This window comes from Mesoplodon densirostris, chromosome 8, assembly GCF_025265405.1.
Source record: "Mesoplodon densirostris isolate mMesDen1 chromosome 8, mMesDen1 primary haplotype, whole genome shotgun sequence".
Taxonomy (NCBI): domain Eukaryota; kingdom Metazoa; phylum Chordata; class Mammalia; order Artiodactyla; family Ziphiidae; genus Mesoplodon; species Mesoplodon densirostris.
Window position 1 is genome coordinate 19419626 of NC_082668.1, and position 15678 is coordinate 19435303.

Genomic DNA, 15678 nt, shown 5'->3' on the forward strand with positions numbered 1-15678 from the left:
ACTAACACACCATTGTAAAGCAGTTATACTCCAATAAAGATGTTTAAAAAAAAGAAAGAAAGAAAGGAAAGGAGTGTGTGTGTGTGTGTGTATAAAGGAAAAAAGAAAACTCACAGGAAAGTGACCAGGCAGGTCATAGGGAATGGGTATGGCTCAGGAGTGGTTGGGAGTGTACAGATGGATGGGTTACAGCAAGGACAGGTTTCTTGGTTCTGAACCTTAATTCTAGAGAAGTAAAAGATGGGCATGTTCAAAATCTAATAAAGAGGGGGAGAGAGCAAGTTTACAGTGGAGAATCCTGGCGGACACCACTCTAGCCAAGTGATCAAAGTTAACATCACCATTAATACATATTGACACGATGTACCCTCTGATATCATGCACTGAGAAGGGCCTATAACTCTGTGTTATGCTTCCCAATAATGCACATTTTACTCTAATCACGAGAAACAAGCCCAGACTGAGGAATATTCTACAAAACAATTGACAGTATTCTTCAAAAGAATCAAGGTCATGAAAAACAAGGAAAGTCTCAGGAAATGCCCCAGGTGGGATCCTGGATTGGATACTGAAACAAGAAAAGAACATTTGTGGACAAACTTGTGAAATCTAAATAAATTCTATAATTTTGTATCATTGTACCAACATTAATTTCTTCTTTTTGATAAGTGTCCTATGGTCACGTAAGATGTTAACCTAAGGGGAAACTGGATGAAGGGTTTATGAGAACCACTTGTACTATTTTGGTGTACATCTAAAATTAAACTCAACATTTTTTTAATGCAAAAAAATAATCTAATAAAGAGAGAATCTCATGGACCAAAGGTTGGCTTCCTTACCATCTTTGAAGTCCAAGCCAACTTTCACACCAAAGGAGGCCAGCTACACTAAGCTGGTGGTCATGTTATAATACCTTTACCTGAGAGAGGGCCCTCATCAGAGATGGGTTGGAAAAGGGTTTGAGGAATTAAATAGGATAGAAAGTCACAGAATAATGGTGTTCTTCATTTATTCAGAACATATAATGAGCCAGGCAGTGTGCTAAGTTCTTTAAACCTTTTATCCCACTTAAACCTTACGACCTTCGAGGTAGCGGTTAAAGTTTTCACTGTTGACAAAAAAGCAGGCTGGGTCTTATAGAAATGGAGGAATAAGATCAAACAGCTGTGAGCTGGTGGGTTGGGATTCAAATCCAGTCTGCTTTACTCCAGAGCTTGTTCTGAACCACTCCACTGTACTGTTTTCTCAGGGGTGACCTACATTCAGTTCATACCTCAGGGTTTCTGTGCTGGCATGGGTGGGGTAAGAGGAGAGAGAAGGCAGGGGGAAGGGGATGGCCTAGGATGGGCTGGTCAGCTGGAGCTGTCCATGGTGCTGGTCAGAGGGGCATGGAGCTGGAGGGCCTGTAGGAAATGGTGTAGGGGAAGACAGCTGGGAGAGCGAACACAGAGAAGAAGCCTGCACAGGCTAGAGGGACAGAGTAGTTAGACGTGGTGGCAGGTCCTCTACCAATCAGGAGGAATTAGAAGGAGAGACATTGCAAGTTTTGGCTTAAAATAAATAACCATGTATACAGTAGCTGGTGAGGCAGGATTTTTCCTCAGGTCTCACTTGCAACCAACATGCCATCACTCTCCAGTGTAGCTGTACTGGCTGTTAAAATCTGGAAATACTTTGGTATTAGTTGGTGAGTAGTCACTGGCTGAGCTCTCCACTGCTGGGGCTGCTCTCCCAGTCCTCTCTCCACACCTGCAGGCTTCCCCACAACCCAGCCACTAAAAGGTTAAGGCCTGGCATAATGTGGCCTCCCAGGACCCAGCTCTGGCACTAAGGCCTCCTGGTGTCCATTCTCATAGGTCAGTACCCATAACTTACGAATTTTTAAGTATTTTGAATGCTACCCCTGTTTGCCCCCATTTTACAGGTGGGGAAAGTGAGGCTCTGGAATGTTTAATAATTTGCCTCAAATTGCTCAGCTCTGGGCTTCACTGGTGGCACAGTGGTTGAGAGTCCGCCTGCCGATGCAGGGGACACGGGTTCGTGCCCTGGTCTGGGAAGATCCCACATGCCGCGGAGCGGCTAGGCCCGTGAGCCATGGCCGCTGAGCCTGCGCGTCCGGAGCCTGTGCTCCGCAACGGGAGAGGCCACGACAGTGAGAGGCCCACGTAACGAAAAAAAAAAAATTGCTCAGCTCTTTTTCTTTTCTAACCTTTTTTTTTTTTTTTTTTTTTTGGCTGCACCACGCAGCATGCAGGATCCCTGACCAGGGATCGAACCCATGCCCCCTGCAGTGGAAGCACAGAGTCTTAACCACTGGGCCACCAGGGAAGTCCCAGCTCAGCTCTTAAATGGTAGAATCAGGACTTGAACTCGGTCTTCTGGGATTGAGCCTCATGTCATTTTCCGTTCACGCCCCTACTGTTGGCCTGTGTGCCCATTCACCATTTGATGGGGACACTGAGTAGAGGAAGCAATTTGAATAGGGGCTTTGGGTTGACACAAGAGAGTTAGAAAAACCTATAGGGGTCTCAGGCAGAATGGAACTCTTTCTTTTGAATTACCTTGCCATATGGCAGTCTTCCCCCAGCCCCTGCCAAATTTGTGCCCTGGCAGCCCTTTCAGGCTGGAGGTGCCATCAGTCTCCTGACACACCCTCTCCATACCAAGCAACCCAGGGGACCATGGCAGTCTAATGCAGAGAATGCTCCATGCCTGCTCCTAGATCCAGCCTTGAACAACCCCAGTGGCCCTCTTAGCTATAGTCTCCTCTTCATCTATCAGGCTGGGCTTAGAAGATTTACCCTACTAATTTTGGAGGTCAGGAGCTTCTGTGGGAGTACCCACCTCCTCATTTCCCTCGCCTAACTTAAGTACATCTTCGATGTTGACCTGATTTCAGAAGCAACACCGGAAACTGAGTCAGAGTTGCAGGGGAAGGAAAGTGGGAGAGGGCTTTGCAAGTCCTGGAGCTGGGTGACTTGCCAACTGGACAGCAGATCACCCTGGCATCTCTTTTTGTCTTTCTCCACGCTGGAGCAGCAAGGCAGCCTCCTTCTTGGAGAAACAAAAGAGGAGGTTGTGGAGAGGAGAAAAACTTTCCACTTCTCCAGTGTGCAGCAGAGACGCTGGGAGGTGGTAGGAGGCGAGGGTGAACAGAGAGCCGAGAGGCAAAATTCTAGGGCCTCCCACATAGTGAGTGACCCTCCTCTGTGTGTATGTGTGTGTGTGTCTGTGTGTAACTTTGTTGATTATCTACCATGTGTCAAATACTTTACATAACTGATCACTCAATCCCTACATAGGCCTTTTGATAATTATCCCCAGGTAAAAGATGAGGCTCAGAGAGGTCATGGGACTTGCCCAAGGTCATACAGCCAGTAAGTGGCAGTCAGGATCAATCTCAGGTCTGCCTGATTTCCCAGCCCAGAGTCTTCTCTATTTCATGGGTTGGGGGGATGGCTATGGGAAAAAGGCTTAGAAAAGATATTTTTGTGTGTGCTGAAGCCCAGATCATGGAGTGTGCTTTATCTTTATTATCTTCCAGCCAGGAGGATCAGAGTCCTCCTACTCATCCTCTTTCCTCCCTTTCTTTCACATCCTGGTCTTCATCAGTATACTGAATCATCACCCACACTTGTTCATAGCCTTGAACAAAATAGCACCACCCTGTTGTCTTCCTTGGGTCCATGGAGGAGACGGTCACCAGGACCCAGCACCCATTATTTCCCACACGTTCCGGGATCCTGAAAGGAGGGACTTCTGTGGCCAACCCAACTTCCTCTCCCTTCCTTGGGTTCAACCCCTTGCCACACCCCTTTCCATGCTGTTTGCTTCCTGGGGCAAAGTCCATCTTGGGCCTCTCCCTGGGAGTCCACTATACCAGTCAAGGTCACTCACCAGCAGAACTCCCAGGAGGCAGCTAGAAACTTGCAGAAGTAGAGCCCACAGAGGACCAACTACGAATCCCTTCTCACCGTCCCAAGCCCAGAATCCACCAAGGTTTGAGCAGGCCAGCTCTGGAGGGACACTCCTTCAGTGAAGAGGCACAAGGATGTGTGGCTCCTAGAATAAGCTTTTTTTCTTTAAAATCTTTATTTATTTGGCTGCACCAGGTCCTATTTGTGCCACTCAGGATCTTTGTTGTGGCGTGCAGAATCTTTAGTTGCGGCATGCAGGCTCTTAGTTACAGCATGTGGGATCTAGTTGCTTGACGGGGGATCGAACCTGGGCCCCCTGCATTGGGAGCATGGAGTCTTAACTACTGGACCACCAGGGAAATCCCTAGAATAAGCTTTTCTAACCCTAACCCCCTTAGGGTTTTCTCGCTGGGATTCCTGAGGCCACCACCAAGCCTTGCCCCCAGAGTCACTGCTCCCTATTTGGCCTAAGAATGGACAAACAGGTCCCTTTCCCTGTTCCTAAGGTCCAGCTGAGTCAGGCTGACCATTTCAAAAAGAGCTTAGAGGGCCTCCCTGGTGGCGCAAGTGGTTGAGAGTCCGCCTGCCGATGCAGGGGATACGGGTTCGTGCACCGGTCTGGGAGGATCCCATATGCCGCGGAGCGGCTGGGCCCGTGAGCCATGGCTGCTGAGCCTGCGCGTCCGGAGCCTGCGCGTCCGGAGCCTGTGCTCCACAACGGGGGAGGCCACAGCAGTGAGAGGCCCGCATACCGCAAAAAAAAAAAAAAAAAAAAAGCTTAGAGGAAAACAAAAAAGAAATCATTATAGAAGCCACAAACAACATAAAAGTCGTAACGTCCAAAGTACAAGTTTCCTATTCTGAGAATAACGTTAAAACCAGTGAAAAGCTTACTGAGTTCCACATTCCTCGATCCCAAGAAAACTCCAGACCTAACTGTGCTGGCATAACTTAATGGGCACCCTGGTCTGACCCTTCCCTCCAATCCAGCTGGCCTCTGGCCATGTGATCTCCCAGGCCAACTCAGGCAACACTGTCATCTTAGTCTATCTTTCACCTTTCACATATATACTCCAACTTTCCCAAAATGAGAGTTTGTTTTCTGGGTTTACTCCTAGAGTCTCTAAGTTCTCTCCCCCAACACCCACCTCTATCACTGTTCTGGGTAGTGAAACATCTTTAATTGCCCACGAATGAACTCTGAGATTTTCAGCTTCACCCACCTATGGAGTCTTCACCAAATGAGACTCTTCCTCCCAAAGGACATACAAACAAATGAACCAATGGGCTTCCAAAAATCCATATTATGTGTAATAATGCCTTCTTCATACATTCACCTTCAGATCGCTTCAAAAGAGTTAGCTTTGTGCTGGGCAGGAGGAAATGCTAGGAGAAAATGCCTAGAACACATTTTCTTCCACCTGCAAAAGGAATTAATTTGCAAAGCAATATGCAAATAAGAAATAACTACCGGCTGCTTTTAAGTTAACAATTGCAATCACAGAATAAAGTTCCAGTTGCGATTCTGACCCTATGTCACCGAGGGGTATCGGAAAAGAACAGAAACAACTCCCACTGGTGTGACAAGTCCTTGTAGTCCTCTGAATTTGGACTTCAACTAAAGACAGGATTGCGGGGACGTCACGACAACTGTGTTGGGACTGGTAGAAGACAGTTACTGCTAGCAGGGAAAGTCGGAGAATAAAAAATGGTGGTGGGCTTCCCTGGTGGCGCAGTGGTTGAGAGTCCGCCTGCCGATGCAGGGGACACGGGTTCGTGCCCCGGTCCGGGAAGATCCCACATGCCGCGGAGCGGCTGGGCCCGTGAGCCATGGCCGCTGAGCAAAAAAGGTGGTGAGCGTTAAAGTTGGGCGGAGCTTTCGCCTTCTCTGATCCTTGACTCCTTCGGGTAGCCGTCGTTGCCCTGGGATACCAGGAGACGCCATGTCCTGCGCGTCCTGTATCTATAGAGACGACAACATGGCGGCGGTGTGAGTTCTGAGCGTTGGTCCAAGCGACCAGGGGGAGCTGCGCGAGTGGCCAGGGAAGGTATCTGTCTTGGGAGACTGTCTCCTTTGGGAAGTCGTGACCAGGGGTCCCCTCAGTGTCCTTCAGAGAGCCCGGAGGGACTGAGACTTGGGCGAAATCAGCCTGGGGATCTCTTAGACGATGGTGGAACCGCTCTAAGTATAGTTTATTCCTTCTTTTTACCTCTTTCTTCCTCCCTCTACTCGGCGACCCGCCACTTTTTACACTGGTCATCTTAGGAATTTTTAGGTTGGAAACTAGGCATATAAAGGAAGCTGATGATATTTTTTTAAGATCCTCAAGATTAGGAAAAGAGTTTTAAAACAACACCTCCCTTGCCCAGTGTCCTCACAATGATTGCAGATGTGTGAATCTTTTGGAAGAGTAGCACGTGCTGGTGTGGAAGTTGTAATTGTTCATTATAGTAACATAGGTTTGTCTAGAGCTTTTTCACATCCTTATTTCTTTCAAGCTTCACATCAATTTTGTGAAATACGATAACCCTCATTTTACAGGTAAGGAGGCTGAGGCTTGAGGAGATGGAGAAACTTGCCCATCATAAATGAATCTGAGCAGATACTAGAACCCAGCTTTTCTTGCTCCAGGACCAGTGCTCACTTCTAAGCCCTAAGACCTGTTCTGGACCAGCTTTCTATCCCATTGTCTCTCATTTTTCCTACAAGTGTTGATTGGAAATTTTTTCAGAGCCTTGAGGCAGGGGCTGTCTGTAGAATCCCCTAACGTAACAGGCATTAATGAGTCGGGGAAGTACTACAAAGCCATCCAATAGCAGAGGAGTAATGGGACCTTCCTCCCTATCTCCCCAGCTTGCAATTCTTTGATTCCATCTGAACATTCACTTCACGACTGAAGGTAGGAGCCTTGCCTGTCCTGTCCCGTGCCTAGCACTGGTACATAGCAGGCACTCAGTAAATGCCTTGTGAATGAATGAATGAGTGAATGTAAGATAGTCCCCTCCAGAGGGTTTGGACATATTTCCAATTAGGAAAAAGTGCATCAACAGAATCTTTTGTTCTGAATGGGTGGTGGTGAGGGGACGGGAGAGTGTCTGATGGAAACGTGGAACTTTCTAAAGGGCGATCATGAAATTGTTTACTAAAGCATAATATGTTGTAAAAGAGAGCTGAACCCCAGACTTGAAAAGAGATAATTTTAGGCCAAATAAAAGACAATTCCATCTAATCATAAATTGTTGTAAGAATTAAAATATATGTGAAGGACTTACAACACTGCTTGGCACATGATAAGTTCTTAGTAAATGTTCTTAGAAGTTGTTATTATTTTTGAGATTGCTATTCAAAGAGGTGGGCTAGGATACTGAGTAGTCTTAAAAATGTATACATGTTCAAAAAAGGATTACATTGATGCTGTCCAATATAGTAGCCATACCTGGGTGTATGTGCTGAAGGAAGCCTGCTAAAGGAAGGAGGATCTGAGAGGGAGCCAGAGCCAGTTTGGGACACTTCTGTGTCCCCTAGAGCAGGACCAAGCACCCTTTTGAGCATTTGGTGAAAGCTGTGGACACTCTCCCTGGAAAAGGGCACATGCCCAAACCCATGACATTTTGCATATAATTTGTCTATAACGTTTGCATGTATTTGCATATAACTTCCAGCCGCAGTCTATCAGTGGATCCCTCTGTTTTAGAGGTTGATTCATTTATCTTTGGACTGAGTCATTATTTTAGTGAATGCTTCCTTTAAACCTGGGCTACATGTTGTATACTGATAGAGGAAACCCAGAAGCCCAAGAATCCTCCAGTCTCATTTGCTTCTTCTTTGACTCTTATTCCTTTTCCCACAGGAGGCAAGCCACGTTCAGAGGAAACAAGTAGAGAGTAAAAGCCAAGTAAAGGTAATGCATATGCTTCAGTAACACTCACTGGGGGCTTGCTGAGAAATGCCAAGTGTGGCCATGGAGAGCAGGGCTGCCTGGGCCTCATCCCCAGTTCCCTTTTCCAAATGGCCTTTCCTGAATGGTGAGTCCCTAGGCTCCCAGGCAAAGCCCTGGATCTTGCATTCAGTCTTGTTCCTCACGGTGCTACTTCACACCTGTTGCCAGAGCAGGAAGCAGACTCCTCCATGAAAATGATGGCCGTGGTGAGTCTTCTTCACTGACCTCTCTTTTTCATGCCCCTCCTGCCTCCCCTCTGGTCTCTTCCCAGCTCCCAACTGGCAGGAACTCCTGTCTTAGCCAGAGAGCTTCCCTTGGACTTGTGTTCCAGGCACCGGATGCTCATCAGGGCAGCCCTAAACCTCCTCATGAGGACTAGGGACAGCAGGGACTACACCATGAACTCCAGATCATGCCTGAGTGCCAGCACAGTGGCCTTTCCCACCATCACTGGAAGCAGTGTGGCCATGAGTGCCTACAGCAGCAGCAATGCTAGTGCCTGTGTGAGGACACGTGTGGGGCAGGTGGAGTGGGTGGAGCAGGGTAGATGGGCAGCAGGGCAGCGGGGGAAGGAATCTGAGATGACCCCACTCTCCTGTCTAAGCTCCAGTACTAGACCCTACATACACCTGCGAGCGTGATGGTGGAGGGGGGAGAACGCTGGGGAGATGCGAGTTGGGGGCTGATAGAGTAGCCAGTAGTTCTCTCTTCCTTCAAAAAGCTCTTCTGGTCTTGACCCCTAGGGCTTTGTGTTTGTCCAGTGGATGGATGTTGTTTACTTCTCGCAGCTCTCGGGGGTCTCTCTCTGTGATAGTGCAGGACCAGGGTAGGGGGTACTTGTCTAGGGATGTAACTATGGGGTCTGACTGCATTTGTGCAGCATGTGTCTGTGTCGTTTGTGAATTCTCGTGTCTCCTTAGATGTGATGATGGTTGCATTTGCCTCTCTGTGGACCAGGGGTCATCTCACCCCTCCATCTGTGCCATTCTGGCCCAGTTTGCTCACAGATTCACTCACTGCCCTTTCCCACTCTGCTCTGAGCTGGCAGGAGATTGGAAGTTGGGAAGAAGGGAGAAGCCAAGCTATTTCTCTTCTTCCCTCTCTGCTTTTGACAGTGTCTCCATCAGCAGCTGCATCTCCCTGTGACTCCAGTCCCCACCAGATGGGCCTCTGGGCTCTGAGAACCCCACCACTTCCCCTAACCTATGTGTGGTGGCAGCTTCTTGATGTCGTTAACTTTGGGGTTACTTCACTATCCCCTGGTTGTGCATTAAATTCCTTATTTTAAACACCCAGAGTGGCTTCTGTTTTCCTGCTTGGACCCTAACTGATGCACCAATTGATATTTATAATAAATGATCCTTGCTCACCCAAGTCACCTTTCCTCCACGGGCAGATCAGTCCATCCGACACTCTCTATAAATGTTGAAACTGAGATATAGTTCCAAGAAAGAAGGGATTTGCCAGTCCTGTTCGCTATTATAGTCCTGGCACCTAGGACAATGTCCAGTGCATCATAGGTAGTCAACAAATATCTGTCGAATAGATAAATATATCCTTATGTTATGTAATGACATAAAAACAATACTTGGTCGAAGATAAAGTTAAATGGCAGTGAATTTACGTTTAGAGCAATGACTGGTAGGAAGAGGCACCTGTTTCATCCTCCTGCCATCTTGCTACCCCAGGGATTTTTCCATCTCCCTCCCTCCTCAGATAGATAGGGGCTAGGGATTCACCCATGAAAGGATTTTCCATCACAGACAAGAAGCGTTGGCATAGCGAACCTCTAGGAGAGGTGCTTGGGGTGGTCTCGAAGTCAAGGCACGGGATGCGGGTTGGTCGCAGGCAAATTGGCTCTTTCTTCTGCTCTACCAGCTAGGCGAGGGATGGAAGAGGGAATGGTGGTGTATCCCTGTGCTCTGGAAAAGTGCCGGGGATAGACCGCTCCAACTAGGAGAGGCTTCTGTAGCGAAGGGGTGGGAGGGTGGGATGGCAGGAAGAGGAGGAGGAGGCAGCATGTGAACAGACCGGGCTCTGCGGGCACACTGAGGAGCACAACAGGCAAGCTAAGGTGGCTGAGTGTGCCAGGCGGAATGGCCGATGCGGTGGCCAGGGAAGGCTTCAGGGGCAGGGTCTCTGGGAATCTAGGTGGAAAACCATTCCAGTGACCTCAGAGGAGGTAATATCTGACTCGCCTGCCCGTCCCTCACCTTCTCTCTCCAGACCCTCCCCCAGGGGTGAAGAGTGGTGTGATTCGTTACTTTCTGGAGGTGGGGAGATCTTTGCCCATTCTCTGGGTCTTTGAATCCTATCCCACTTGCTTCTCCCCTTTCTCCCTGCCGGCCAGACAGCCTGCCAGTTCCATGGATACTCAGAAGTGCTTCCCAAAGAAGCAGGACAAAGTGAAGAAGAGGGTCATCTGGGGCATTGAGGTGGCTGAGGAGCTTCAGTGGAAAGGCTGGGAGTTGGGGAAGGAGATCACCAAGAACCTGGTTCTGAAAAATCTATCCTTGAAAATCCAGAAGATAAAGTACAGGTACCAGTATGAGGGATCAGAGAATAAGCCCCTGAGCCTTCAAGCCCCCAAAGCAGCCACTTTAAAAAACACACTTTTAAAATGTCATATAAAACCAGAAGAGTATATAAAACATGTACAGCTTGAATAATTGTTGAGACTACAATTTGAATGATTGTTGAATAATTGTGACCAGATTAAATAATGGAATACTAACAGCGTCTGAAGCTCACCTTCTCCCACTATGTGTCCCCCGCATTGGAACACCTTCCCTACCCATAAAGGTAACCACTACCTTGTCTTTCATGATAATGATTTTCTTGTTTTTCTCAAAAGGTTTTACCACTTATGTTTGTATCCCTAAATGTTATAGTTTAATTTTTCCTTCTTATGAACTTTATATAAGCGGGATAACATTATATATATATATATATATATATATATATTTTTTTTTTTTTTTTTTTTTTTTGCCGTATGCGGGCCTCTCACTGCTGTGGCCTATCCCATTGCGGAGGACAGGCTCCAGATGCACAGGCTCAGCAGCCGTGGCTCATGGGCCTAGAGCAGCATGTGGGATCTTCCTGGACTGGGGCACGAGCCCATGTCCCCTGCATCAGCAGGTGGACTCTCAACCGCTGAGCCACCAGGGAAGCCCCCATTACACTTTTATTTTGCTCAGTTATGTTCGTAAGACTCATCCACATGCAGATATAGTTCATCCTTTTTCATCACAGTATAATAGTCCAATGTATGCTTATACGTATTCACCCATTCTTCTGTTAAGGGACATTTGGGTTGTTTCCAGTTTGGGACTGTATACACCTCCTACTGCACAAATTCAAGAGTTTTTCTAGGGTAGATACATTGGAGTACAGTTGCTGTGACTTAGAACATGTACATGTTTGCTTTTTTAGATTTTTGTACATGTTTGCCAAACTCTTTCCCAAAGGACTTGTATCCATTTATGTTCACACAAGCCACATATGAGCATTCCCATTCCTCTGTGTCTTTATCAACCATTGATAATGTCAAGATTTAAATTTTTTGCCAATAATGGTAATTTGTTGTGGGTTTAATTTGCATTTCTCTGATTACTAATACAGTTGAGTGTCTTTTCAAATGTTATTGGCCATTTCATTTGTGAAATACATGTTTAAGTCTGTGCACGTTTTTCTAATAGATTATCCTTTTTCATTTTTTAAAAATATTGAAATATAGCTGATTTATAATATTATATTAGTTTAGATGTGTAGCATGGTGATTCAGTATTTTTATAGATTGTACTCCATTAAAAGCTATTATAAGATATATGGTTGCCAGGGGATGGGGGGGAGGTATAAATTGGGAGATTGGTATTGACATATACACACTACTATATATAAAATAGATACCTAAGCAGGACCTACTGTATAGCACAGGGAACTCTACTAAGTTCTCTGTAATGACCTATATGGGAAAAGAATCTTAAAAAGAACGGATATATGTGTATGTACAACTGATTCTCTTTCCTGTACAGCAGAAACTAACACAACATTGTAAATCAACTATACTCCAATAAAAATTAAAAGAAAAAAAGAAGACATACAGATAGCTAACAGGCACGTGAAAAGATGCTCAACATTACTAATTATTAGAGAAATGCAAATCAAAACGACAATGAGATAACACCTCACACCTGTCAGAATGGCTATCATCAAAAAGTCTACAAATAACAAATGTTGGTGAGGACGTGGAGAAAAGGGAACCTTAGTACACTGTTGGTGAGAATGTAAATTGGTCAGTCGTCATGGAAAACAGTGTGGAGGTTCCTCAAAAAACTAAAAAAAAAAAACACCATATGATTCAGCAATTCCACTCCTGGGTATATGTCCAGAAAAAAACAAAAACACTAATTGGAAAAGATAGATGCATCCCAATGTTCATAGCAATAGCCAATCCAAGCATCCATCAGCAGACAAATGAGTATATATCAATATATACCACAATGGGATATTACTCAGCCAGAAAAAAAGAATGAAATTCTGCCATTTGCAGCAACATGGATGGACCTAGAGAATATTATGCTTAGCGAAATAAGTCAGACAGAGAAAGACAAATACTGTATGATATCACTTATATGTGCAATCTAAAAAATAAAACAAATGAATGTATATAGCAAAACAGAAACAAACTCACAGATATAGAAAACAAACCAGTGGTTACCAGTGGGGAGAGGAAGTGGGGAGGGGCAAGATAGGGACATGGGATTAAGAAAAACAAACTACTAAGTTTAAAGTAGATAAGCAACAAAGATATATTGCAGAGTACAGGGAATTATAGGCATTATCTTGTTAATAACTTTGTTTTAAATTTAAGTTCCCAGTAGGTCCTGCTTAGGTAACTATTTTATATATAGTAGAGTGTATATGTCAATCCCATTCTCCCATTTTATACCTACCCCTTCCCTCCATGTTTGTTTTTTGCACCTGTGACTCTATTTCTATTTTGTAAGTAAGTTCATTTGTACCATTTTTTTAGATTCCACATATAAGCACTATCATGATATTTGTCTTTTTCTTTCTGACTTACTTCACTCGTATGACAATCTCTAGGTCCATTCATGTTGCTGCAAATGGCGTTCATTTTTTTTTATGGCTGAGTAATATTCCATTGTATATATGTGTACCACATCTTCTTTATCCATTTCTCTGTCAATGGACATTTAGGTTGCTTCCATGTCCTGGCTATTGTAAATAGTGCTGCAATTGGGGTGTATGTATCTTTTCACATTATGGTTTTCTCCGGATATATGCCCAGGAGTGGGATTGCTGGATCATATGGCAGCTCTATTTTTAGTTTTTTAAGGAACCTCCATACTGTTCTCCATAATGGTTGTACCAATTTACATTCCCACCAACAGTATAGGAAGGTTCCCCTTTCTCCACACCCTCCCCAGCATTTATTGTTTGCAGATTTTTTTTTTTTTTTTTTTTTTTTTTTGCGGTACGCAGGCCTCTCACTGTTGTGGCCTCTCCCGTTGTGGAGCACAGGCCCCAGACATGCAGGCTCAACGGCCATGGCTCACAGGCCCAGCCACTCTGTGGCATGTGGGATCTTCCCGGACCGGGGCACGAACCCATGTCCCCTGCATCGGCAGGCGGACTCTCAACCACTGCGCCACCAGGGAAGCCCCTGTTTGCAGATTTTTTGATGATGGCCATTTTGAATGGTGTGAGGTGATACTTCATTGTAGTTTTGATTTGCATTTCTCTAATAATTAGTGATGTTGAGCAGCTTTTCATGTGCCTCTTGGCCATCTGTATGTCTTCTTTGGAGAAATGTCTTTTTTAGATCTTCCACCCATTTTTTGATTGGGTGTTTGCTTTTTCAATATTGAGCTGCATGAGTCTTTTGTATATTTGGGAGATTAATCCCTTGTCGGTCAGTTCATTTGCAAATATTTTCTCCCATTCTGTGGGTTGTTTTTTCATTTTGTTTATGGTTTCCTTTGCTGTGCTAGATTGTCTTTTCTTTTTTTTAATTTTATTTATTTTTTTATACAGCAGGTTCTTATTAGTCATCAGTTTTATACACATCAGTATATACATGTCAATCCCAATCGCCCAATTCAGCACACCACCATCCCCACCCCACCGCGGCTTTCCCCCCTTGGTGTCCATATGTTTGTTCTCTACATCTGTGTCTCAACTTCTGCCCTGCAAACCGGTTCATCTGTACCATTTTTCTAGGTTCCACATACATGCGTTAATATACGATATTTGTTTTTCTCTTTCTGACTTACTTCACTCTGTATGACAGTCTCTAGATCCATCCACGTCTCAACAAATGACCCAATTTCATTCCTTTTTATGGCTGAGTAATATTCCGTTGTATATATGTACCACATCTTCTTTATCCATTCATCTGTCAATGGGCATTTAGGTTGCTTCCATGACCTGGCTATTGTAAATAGTGCTGCAATGAAAAATGGGGTGCATGTGTCTTTTTGAATTATGGTTTTCTCTGGGTATATGCCCAGTAGTGGGATTCCTGGATCATATGGTAATTCTATTTTTAGTTTTTTAAGGAACCTCCATACTGTTCTCCATAGTGGCTGTATCAATTTACATTCCCACAAACAGTGCAAGAGGGTTCCCTTTTCTCCACACCCTCTCCAGCATTTGTTGTTTGTAGATTTTCTGATGATGCCCATTCTAACTGGTGTGAGGTGATACTTCATTGTAGTTCTGATTTGCATTTCTCTAATAATTAGTGATGTTGAGCAGTTTTCATGTGCCCATTTTTGGATTGGGTTGTTTGTTTTTTCAATATTGAGCTGCATGAGCTGTTTATATATTTTGGAGATTAATCCCTTGTTGGTCAGTTCATTTGCAAATATTTCCTCCCATTCTGAGGGTTGTCTTTTCGTCTTGTTTATGGTTTCCTTGCTGTGCAAAAGCTTTGAAGTTTCATGAGGTCCCATTTGTTTATTTTTGTTTTTATTTCCATTACTCTAGGAGGTGGATCAAAAAAGATGCTGTGATTTATGTCAAAGAGTGTTCTTCCTTTGTTTTCCACTAAGAGTTTTATAGTGTCCAGTCTTACATTTAGGTCTCTAATCCATTTTGAGTTTATTTTTGTGTATGGTGTTAGGGAGTGTTCTAATTTCATTCTTTTACATGTAGCTCTCCAGTTTTCCCAGCACCACTTATTGAAGAGGCTGACTTTTTTCCATTGTATATCCTTGCCTCCTTTGTCATAAATTAGTTGACCATAGGTGCGTGGGTTTATCTCTGGGCTTTCTATCTTGTTCCTTTGATCTATGTTTTTGTTTTTGCTCCAGTACCATATTGTCTTGATTACTGTAGCTTTGTAGTATAGTCTGAAGTCAGGGAGTCTAATTCCTCCAGCTCTGTTTTTTTCCCTCAAGACTGCTTTGGCTATTCGGGGTCTTTTGTGTCTCCATACAAATTTTAAGATTTTTTTGTTCTAGTTCTGTAAAAAATGCCATTGGTAATTTGATAGGGATTGCATTGAATCTGTAGATTGCTTTGAGTAGTATAGTCATTTTCACAATATTGATTCTTCCAGTCCAAGAACATGGTATATCTCTCTATCTGTTGGTATCGTCTTTAATTTTTTCATCAGTGTCATACTTTTCTGCATACAGGTCTTTTGTCTCCTTAGGTAGGTTTATTCCTAGGTATTTTATTCTTTTTGTTGCAGTAATAAATGGGAGTGTTTCCTTAGTTTATCTTTCAGGTTTTTCATCATTAGTATATAGGAATGCAAGATATTTCTGTGCATTAATTTTGTATCCTGC

General features: G+C 44.5%; 1 protein-coding gene across 1 annotated transcript in view; it reads left to right on the top strand.

The window, feature by feature from the left end:
* The first annotated feature begins 8181 nt into the window (after positions 1-8181).
* Positions 8182-15678, top strand: part of CFAP65 (cilia and flagella associated protein 65) — a 41155-nt gene continuing 33658 nt past the window's right edge. Inside the window, exons 1-2 of the mRNA XM_060105927.1 lie at positions 8182-8355; positions 10213-10397. Coding sequence (XP_059961910.1) covers positions 8197-8355; positions 10213-10397 — 344 coding nt within the window. The 5' untranslated portion in view covers positions 8182-8196. The remainder of the gene's footprint in view (positions 8356-10212; positions 10398-15678) is intronic.